Source organism: Monodelphis domestica, chromosome 7, assembly GCF_027887165.1.
Source record: "Monodelphis domestica isolate mMonDom1 chromosome 7, mMonDom1.pri, whole genome shotgun sequence".
Classification (NCBI taxonomy): domain Eukaryota; kingdom Metazoa; phylum Chordata; class Mammalia; order Didelphimorphia; family Didelphidae; genus Monodelphis; species Monodelphis domestica.
Genome location: NC_077233.1, coordinates 247,451,830 through 247,462,016, shown reverse-complemented (window position 1 = coordinate 247,462,016; position 10,187 = coordinate 247,451,830). Strand labels below are relative to the sequence as shown.

General features: G+C 37.4%; 1 protein-coding gene across 1 annotated transcript in view; it reads left to right on the top strand.

The window, feature by feature from the left end:
- Nucleotides 1-1,778: 1,778 nt before the first annotated feature.
- TEK (TEK receptor tyrosine kinase) overlaps nt 1,779-10,187 on the top strand; it is a 141,809-nt gene continuing 133,400 nt past the window's right edge. The window contains exon 1 of the mRNA XM_001374814.5: nt 1,779-2,310. Within this exon, the coding sequence (XP_001374851.2) occupies nt 2,259-2,310 (52 nt within the window). The 5' untranslated portion in view covers nt 1,779-2,258. The remainder of the gene's footprint in view (nt 2,311-10,187) is intronic.

Below are 10,187 nucleotides of genomic sequence, written 5' to 3'. Positions count from 1 at the left end.
GTTATAGTTAGCACCTAGAGGAATAACGTTAGGGCAGAGCAGGTCAGCTTTTACCACAATCACCAACATCAACTCAACTACTGCCAATGCACAGATAAATCCAAGAGCCCCAGGAACAGACTGGCTGCCAGCCTGGCCTCCTTAGCCTTGTTCCAGAAGAACAACCCTTACAGATGTGACCTATTAACTGCCCTAATAGGTATTATATTCCCCACCTCCTCTGCAGTCACAGATACTGAAGCCTGGGAAAAATTGTTTTGGTCACTTTTCACCCTTTTAAATAATTCAGAGTTACACATAGATACAATTTTATCAATGGAAATAACATGATAGGTGTTGTATTACCATCTACTTTATCAATTCACCCAAAAGATCATGGAGGCAATTAGGTGATATGAGGCATAGAATTCTGGGTCTGGAGCCAGGCTTTGGACATGTCCTTGCTGGGTGACCCTGGGCAAGTCACTTAACCTTTCTGCTGCCTCAGTTTCCTCAATTATGAAACTGGGATAATGAAATAACAACTACTCCCTAGGATTCTTGTGAGGATCAAATAAGATAATATTTATAAAGTGCTTACGCAGTGGCTGGGACAGAGTAGGTACTTCATAATGCTTGATCCCTCCAACTAAAACCTTTATGTGTTGTGTCTTCTTAGAATGTAAATCCTTTGATAGCAGAAAGTAGCTTGTTTTTCTTTTGTATAACCAGCACTTAGCATAGGCACATTAGTGATCTCTTACTTTTAAAAAAAAATTCATTCATTCATATAGACTCATTTTTGTTATTTATATGTTTATAGCTGTATAGATTTTTCAAGAAAATAGTAAATCACAACCACAAAATCATATCACAAATTACTAGAACTGTTTGTTCCAGGACCCAAAGGAAATTAAGCTAGCCACAAATGAATTAAAACAAAATTCTTACCTTCTGTTTTAGTATCAATTCCAACACAGAAGAGTGGCAAGGACAAGGCAATTGGGATTAAGTGAATTGTTCAGGGTAACACAGCTTGGAAGTGTCTGAAGCTAGATTTGAACCCAGGTCCTCCTGATTCCAGACTTGGTGCCACTGGGCTACCTCACTGCCCCCACAAATGAATTTGAATGAAGATTTAAAATGCAATTCATGTAATACATGTATAACCCAGATTAAATTGCTTGCCAGCTCCAGGAAGGGGAAGGGAAGAAGGGAGGGAGACAATTTGGATCATATAACTTTGGAAAACTTATGTGGAAATTTGTTTTTACATGTAACTTGTAATAAATATATAAAATAATAATAATTAAAAAAATACAAACTCGCAGCACTGGTATACTTAAGCATTTTGCCAATAGATACAATATCTTAGATAATAGACACTGTGGGATTGTATTAAGTGGATGGGCTTTGGAGAACATAGTTTGGAACCGAGTTCTGTTACTACACGAATGATTCTAGGTATGTTGAACATATCTCTTTGGATTGAACCAGATGGTCTCTAAAGCCCCATCCAGCTCTAAATCCTCTATTCCTATACCATCAGCCAATGGGAAGATTTGTAGGTCAAGTAAATTTTGGGACTAATCAATCCACAGGGCTCTCCGAACTATTAACTCCACCAATGATTATTACATTAAATTCTGATAGGATTCCATGGTCTCATCACATAAAACTTCTTTTCAAATTAAAACCATGTGGATCCAAAAAAAAAAAAAAAAAGCCAAACATGTTCACCACACCCCCCAAAATCCTTTGCCAGGGAGCATAAATGAACAGTAAGGCCCTTGGGGAACAGTGAACAATTGGAGAAGAGATGACCATCATCACATACCATACATAGGTGGAGGGTTTGTTATTTTCAGTATCCTGCCTAGCAGAGGATGCTCCCATTGTTTCTGACAGTGCTGACCATGACCCGTTGCTGGTTCTCTAAATACAACCCTCTACCCCAGGAGCAGAGCAAAGGAGTGTTTTGATATATTGCAAAATGGACAGGGCTTACCAAGCCTCCCAGTCCTGCTGATACCAATTGCCTTTAAGATACAGCCTTTCCTATCCTAATCTACAAAGGAAACAGGAACTCCAACTCCCTGTGCTCAGACAGCAATGAGACTGCTCCAGTCTGCTCCAGTGATTCTCTTTCTTGCTTCTATCGTATAAACAAGACTGGCTAGAATATGCCCATGGAAAGTGACAAAGCCCAGGTTTGCTGAGTGGATCCTTGGGGAACCCATGCGTGGCTGTGGAAACTGGATGGAGAGATTTGGGGAAGCATGAACTCTTTAGCTCGATTAGTCCTTTATGGTGTCAGCCTGATCATTTCAGGTAAGATCTGTCTTTGCCTAGAGAACTGCTGGATTTGCCTTGGGGCACTCCCATCGAATGGGAGTGCCAGTTGTTCCCCCACTCATTTAGCTGAAGAATCTGAAGGGGTGTCAGTTGTGCGTTACATTAGAAGTGTTTCTTAAACGTGGCAACTGTTCAAATGTTAAACATTTATTGCATCAGTTCGTTTTTGAGAGTATTGTTCTGTGATGAATTCTCAGGCTCAGCAGAGCGGGCGTTATGTTTTTGGTCCTTCTTTGAATAAACTCAGCTAAATTTATATTGCTTTTCCTGCAACCACTTTTATAATTTTTAGTTAAAGATGCATCCAATTCGCCTCTTGCAGGACCCTGAGATGTTAAAGAAAACTTTCAGTGGTGTATACCAAAAGAATTAGAAATTCATTCTCAATAAAATGACAACAGATTTGGGCCAGAGAAAATTATAATAATTAAGTATGTATAGAAAAGATTAGTTTAAGGATTTCTGTTCATTTCTCTATATTTGATAAGAGCATCCATTCGAAATTGGCTTTGGTTTTCGGTGATAGAAGTTCCTAAGACTTTCATTTAAAGCAATGAAAACATCCACACTTCAATCTGTAACAATTCATAGTTTGTCTCTACAGATTAGAGTGAAAATTCAGGCAATTGTCGAGAAACTTTAGAAGATAGAAGCAAACTCATTGGTGAAAAACAGAGGGGGTTATTTTTACTTGAAGTTTCCAGTTGAGCTATTTTCAGTGCTTACCTCCTTAGCACATTTGCCTATCTCTACAAACCAAGTTGCCTGTGTAGACAGACAGAAAGGAATAGGAAAATCTAGCTTGCAAATCACATATATTATAAGCCTCAGTGATTTTCTTTTGTTTCTGTTAACAAAAAGTGAAGTGAGAAAAAAAGGAAGAAACTTTCCACAATTGAAAGCTACCAGATGGCAATGGAAATTACTCCAAAGGGATGACATCATGATTATTTCTTTATTTTCTGAGTTTGCTCTGGGTGAATTGCCACTAGAATTTTTAGATAAGGAAAAAATAAAAAGACGTTAACAAAAAAATTATGGAGAAAAAGAAGGGTCTATACACATATAGGCATATGTATGGATTTATGGATATATACTTGTGATCTATATCTGAAACATAAAATACATATTATATATGGAATATATAAAACAAATTATTTACATGCATTCAGGACGAACATCATGTTCTTATAGTCATATTCAGAATAACTGATCCTTAGATGATTAATCCTTAAGTCGACGTGACCGTGACCATGTGTTATAACAATCCACATCTTCAAACCCTCAACCACTATTACTTTTTCTCCTGGAGAGTATCAGTCTTTATATTTAAAAAAATAATGAACAGGGCTAGAGGGATTTTTAACCTTTTCTATGTGATAAACCATTTTTATTGCTTAATGAAGCCCATGTCGCCACACTACCCCATCTCAGAATGATGTTTTAAAATTTATAAAATAAAATCCATAGGATTAAAAAAAACCCAAAAGTTCGTAAAAAAAAATATTTAGGGTTTTGGTTTTTTTCCAAAATTGGAAGTCCAGATTTATTATGCATTACTGTGCACTAAGAACTATGAGCAAGCCCCATGCTAGGCACTTGGAGAATACAAAGATCAGTAAGATATAGTTCTTGCCTTTAAGAAACTTAAGTTTAAAAGGAGGAGATATGTATACAAATACCTATAAAAAAAAGATAAAAATGTGAAACTGAACCAAAAAAATCTTCCAAAAAATGTGCTCTCAAGTCAGAGAGGAGGGCAAAATCTCATCTGGCCAGAACAATCATAAAAGGTTTTGTAGAAGGGGTAGCTTTTCATTTGGGTCCTGAAGGAAAGGTAAAAATTAGTCAGCTGGGTTTATGGAAAAGAAAGAGAATGGATGAAATATGTGGAAAAGAAATAAATACAGGGTAGTTTCCAAGGGAGCTTGAAGGAAGTAGGAAGTCACAAAGGACTCGTGTTGGAAGTAGCTTTTTATCTGAGCTTTGAAGGAAATTAGGGTTCCTAAGAAGTAGAGTTGAGGAAGAAATGTTTCCAGGCATAGGTGCAGCCTGTATTAAGCAAACAAAGGAATAAAAACACTCCCATAAGATTATAAATTATTGAATGTTTAAAAATTCCTTTTTATGATTTGTTAAACCCATTCCCAAAGATATGAATGTTAATTTTCACATGGTAGCTCTTGCATCATCCTTGCTTGGTTGAGCCTTTCTGACTGACTTCATGTGCTGGGTATGAAATGTGGATTTGTGTTGCAGTTATTGTCTTTTGCCCAGAGTTGTAGCCTTTGTGTAGATACATCTTCTGAAGAGAATCCTTATGTAGCTGGCACTTTAAGAAGTTTCTTAAGAGTACCAGTTGGAAGAATATGTATTAGTTCTTCAAAACAGCTATGACTTCATCAGTACTATTATTTCCTCAGTGTGGCATAGTGGAGAGAATGCTGGATTTTGAGCCAGGAAAACCCGAGTCAGGTTTGAGTCCTGATTCATTTGATTACTAAGTGTGTAACCCTAGGCAAGTCACTTCAACTCTCAGGGACTCAATTTTCTCATCTGTCAAAGGGAAATACTAATATTGTCTTTTCTCATAGGGTTATTGGAAAGATAAATGAAATAACATAAAGGGCTTTGCGAATGGTAACCCTAACCCCAAATATATATGAGTTTTTAAAAAATTCTCTATCCATGTGGATTGCTAGTTCTCTGTGCCTTATTAGATGGTCTTTGTGAGTTGGTTTGGCAGCCGACTTTCTGATCATAAATTTGTTGTTCGGTTGTGTCCAATTCTTTGTGACTCAATGGACCGTAGCTATATGAGGTCTTCTTGGGGAGGATACTGGATGGAGTAGCTTGCCATTTCTTCTCAGGGACTTTAGTGGATCCTTTTGTCAGGCAATTAGAGGTTAAGGGATTTGTCCAATGGCACACAGCTAAAAAGTATCTGAGACTGAATTTGAATTCAGATATTCCTGACTCCAGGCTCAATGCTTTTAAACCCTGAACTACAGCTTACTCCATGAATAGGATGGGGAAAAAAATTGATGAACAGGTTTATTTGTTCTTGATTTTAAAAGGACTTAATACTTTGATGAGACCTGTTAAAAATGTTAATATAAGCCTAGACTAAAATTTTCAAAGAAAATAGCACCATATCACTCTTCATTGATGAAGCTACATTTGGAGTTTGTTGCTGGGTCCAGATCTTAATGACTCCATTTTTTATTTTCTTGGCAAAGATGCTGATGTGGTTTTGACATTTCTTTTTTCCAGTTCATTTTACAGATAAAGGATCTGAGGCAAATAAGGTTAACTGACTTGCCCAAGGTCACACAGTTAGTGTCTGAGGCCAGATTTGAACTCAGGAAGACATTGTGCTAATTAAGGGAAAGAAGAGTTCCAAATCACTCTTCATTGATCAAACCACATTTGTAGTATAATGTCTATTTCTGAGCACATCATCTTTGGCATAGTAGAGATGGGTATCTGGGAGGCTGAGATGTCATAGAAGGAATGCTTTAAGAATCTGAGCATATTTAGCCAGGAATAGCAATGTGTGTTTCATGAACAAGAACTAATCATCAGGGAGGCAATGAGGTGGCTCAATGGATTGAGAGCCAGACATTGCAATGGGAGGTCCTGGTTTCAAATCTGGCTTTAGATACTTCCTCATTGTGTGTCCCTGGGAAAGTCAATAAATCCCCACTGCCTAACCCTTACCACTTTTTCTGACCCCAAACCAATGTACAATTTTGATTCTATAATGGAAGGAAACAATTTAAAAAACAAACTAATCATCACTCAATTATACCCTAAAATTGAACTCTGTGTGCCTTGGGAGAAAATTGCATATTCATAAATATATATACTGTCAATATGCATGTTCAAAATTACATTGAGAAGTCAAAGGCATATCAAATGGCTGACAAAACAGAAGCATAGCCTCTAAAAAGAAATTTTCTCCAGGCTCTCTATGCATTTCCTAGTCTTCTCCAAGGTACAGTGGAAGAGTTATAACAAAATGGCCTCAGAATTTGAGTGAAAGGATGACTAACAGAATGGTATGTGACCTCACCACAACTAGGTTAATCTACCTTGTAAGCTTTGTGGTCATTTCCTTGCTTAAGGGTCTAAAGTGACCTCCCTTTTATCTATTAACTCAAATTCTTCATCCTTAGATTCAAAGCCCTCCATAAACTGGCTTCCTTTTTCTTATCTAATCTATCTACCATATGGTCCTTCCACTCCATTCTGGCTGGCCCCCTTACTATCTAGTAAACTCTCTTGGAGTATTCTTTCCTTTTTGCTTTTTACTCATGTCTCTCAGAATTTTCACCTCCTAATCTTTATTCAAAATCTGATTCAAAATTTACCTCTTCGATAGTTTTTCCTAAGTAACTTTACCCCCAAAGAAATCTATTTTAGGTGGTCCTGTGGGTAAAGCCCTGGACAGGGAGACAGGAAGACCAGAATTCAAATGTGGCCTCAGAAGTTTATTAGTCATATGACCTTTGGGAAATTCATTAAAACTGTTTGCCTCAGTTTCCTCAAATGCAAAATAAGAGCATTAACAGCACTTACCTCTGAGTAATTGTGAGGAACAAATGAGAAAATATGAGATGAAAGCACTTAACACAGTGCTCGGCACATAATAGGTGCTATATAAATATTTATTCCTTTTATCTTCCCTTCCTCATCATATACTGGCTTAAATAGGATAAAACACTTGTGTATCCAGGGAAAAGCTTTTTCCCTTCTGTTTGGATCCTGTGTTTTAGAAATTCATCATTAACTGGTCAACTCATGGCAATTTCAGGCACATTTGAATTTTAGTATGGCAACCATAAACTTAAATTGAGCTTGAGAGGCCTGGTTAATAATCTATTCTAAGTCACAACATAATTGTCAATCCCTCCCCCTTCTATTTACATGTGAATAATATAATTTGTCAAGTCAATAATAAAAGGTAAAAATCATGATATTAACACTAGAGTCACATCTTGTGTTTTAGTGTAACTGTGACACTAAAATAACTCCAAGCATTAGCCCATTGTTGAATATTAGCTCTAACATAGGATTATAGGATCTTAAGGACCAAGTTTTCCCTTGTCTTTGTATTCCTATCTCTTAGCATAGTGCCAACCATATAGTAAGTACTTAGCAATATTTTTTGACTAATAGCATCATAGACGTTGTTGGAAGGAATAACGAAAGGTCATCTAATCTGCCTTCTTTATTTTATAAATGCAAAACTTAATTTAGAGGGCTTGTTCAAGGTCTCACGTGTTATAAATGACAAAACCAGAATATGTATGATTAGAGTATAGAAATTATCAAAATATCATCAATATATAATATATTCACTGGCTACATTGGAAAAGGGATTCCTTTTTTAATGGAGTGGGCATGAGTATCTTGCTTATGAAAAGCAAAAAAAAAAACTGAACAATTATTTCTGGCTCAATGAGAAAAATAGAAAAAAATTCTGGCCTTTGGTGGCTAGATGGCACAGTAAGAATAAAGAAGTATTTGGAAGGAGGATCTGAGTTCAAATCCTGATTCATACATTTACTATGAGTGTGACTAAATAATCACACTCTTCAGTCTCAGTATTCTCATTTGTAAAGGGATAATAATATCATCAGCCTTGTAAAGTAGTTGTGAGGATTAAGTGAGACGACAAAGAGAAAGCACTTTGTAAACTCTAAAGTGTTCTATAAATGTGATGATGATGATGATGATGATGATGATGATGATGATGATGTTGGGAAATAGTTTATTTGATGCTTGAAAAAGAAGGGAAGGACCTTGTGAATCTTCAGCTTCTTTAGACAAATCTGTTTTTGCTTTCCTCTAGTCATTCCTGCTCCTCCATTTGGTTTTCCAGGAAACTGGTCTTCTTCCAACTCATGTTCCAAAAGATTGTTGGCTTAAGAGCATGGGGCCATTAAAGAATAGGATTCTTAACATTTCCCACAAATCTGGGGATGAGGGCAAAAGGCCTTGTGTCCTATAGCTCCAGAGTCTAATTGACGGTTTTAAGAGGGCTACATGCCAAAAGAAGAAGAAAATCAACTGTACCAAAGCAATCTTTTTTGGACAGTTCTGAGAGGGCATATTCAGTTCATCATTCAAGGGCCACCGTTAATGTGCGCTCTCTCTCTCTCTCTCTCTCTCTCTCTCTCTCTCTCTCTCTCTCTCTCTCTCTCTCTCTCTCTCTCTCTCCTCTCTCTCTTTCACAGCCCTTTCCACAGGGCTTGACCAGTTAGGTGTGTGTGGTAGTCACACCCATCTGAATAGATCTGTCAGCTTTCCCGCTTTTGTTAGAGCGTGATATCATATTTCCTGGGGGGAGCAGTGGAAGACAATGCTAAACCACTTTCCTCTAGATACAATAGGCGGAGTTCAGGAAAGCAGTATTGACATTGCTATGAGCCAGGGAGGCACTAGCCCCCATGTAGCAGTCAGACAGTGAACTAATTTAACCTTATTGCAGAGTGGTGGGCTTTTGTACCTCTGCAGAAACAAAATTGACTCCACCCTAGTGACAATGCTTGTTCCAAGCATCTGGGTTGGGTTCCCTGTTACATCAATTACATTAGAATTCCAGGCTTGCCAACCAACATTTTTGCCAACAGGCGGGCCACTGGATTCTTAAGGAGAATGTTTATAAACAAGGGTGGAGTCTCAGTCAATCAAATATCCTACTATGTAAGCATAAACACACATAAAGTGTGCAGCACACATTGATATTCAGTAAAGAACTAATGGTCAATCGTTTCAATGTAGAAGGATCTCACCAATATTTCACATTAAATGTCCCGATGGCAAGAACATCTGATCTCCTGGGAATGAACTGAGGGTAGAAGATACTAAAGAGGAAAAGAAACGATCCAGAAGTAGATTTCTGAAAGGCTTCTCAGGGGAGAGAGAAGAAAAGCAAAACAAGGAACGGAGACTTAGATGGATGGATATTGGATTTCTACTTAGGTCCTTAGAGAAGACAGAGGAGAGTCAGCTTTGGTCTGCTAGGTTTTGTCAAGAATGTGTTAAATCTGGATCAAAGGCAAGCTGAGCAAGCTGGAATCTGATCTTGAGGAAAGTCAGGGAAGCCTTTTAAAACAAATAAAGCTTGTCTCAGGAATTCCCAGTGACCTAGCTCACAGCCAATGCGAATGGTGTTCAGGCAACTCTCCAAAGCAACTAGGCATATGAGTTAGCCACAAGAACTATAGAGAACTAAGGATGCTGCTACCAACAAGAGAGCCAACTAGAGAGTGTGAGGATTTGTTTTTAACAGTTTCAAATAATGGATACAAATATACAATGTACAAGTTGGTTTTCCTTCTAGAGAAGAGAGTTAGAGGAATACATGTCTATTCTTTAGGGGTAGAATGAGGAAAACCCTGAAAGAATGGGAAAAAAGTATTTAAAAAAGGAGGAAAAAAGTCTAAAAACAAAGGTGAATCTTAACATATGTTAAGAGAAGGATGAAAAGAAAAAAGATCACTAAAACTTTGGAGCATAGAACAAATATGACAGAAAAGGATGGCATAGAGTGCTGGTTTTAGATTCCAGGAAATCTGGTTTTGAGTTCTAGCTCTAATATAGTGACATTTGGGGATCCTAGACCCAACTTCACTTAACTTTCATGTTCCAGGGAGCTTTTAAACATTCTAAATTGCAGAGTAGTCTGATTATCATTGGTAGATCCGTTTTCCTAACTAGATATTCCTTACTACTGTGAAATCATAAGTCTGGACCACCTTCCCACATTCCACAAAAAAAAAGAACAAAAAGAACTAATACAAGATAGAGCTGAACCAAAGAATTCGAATGTGAGGTCCTTGAAG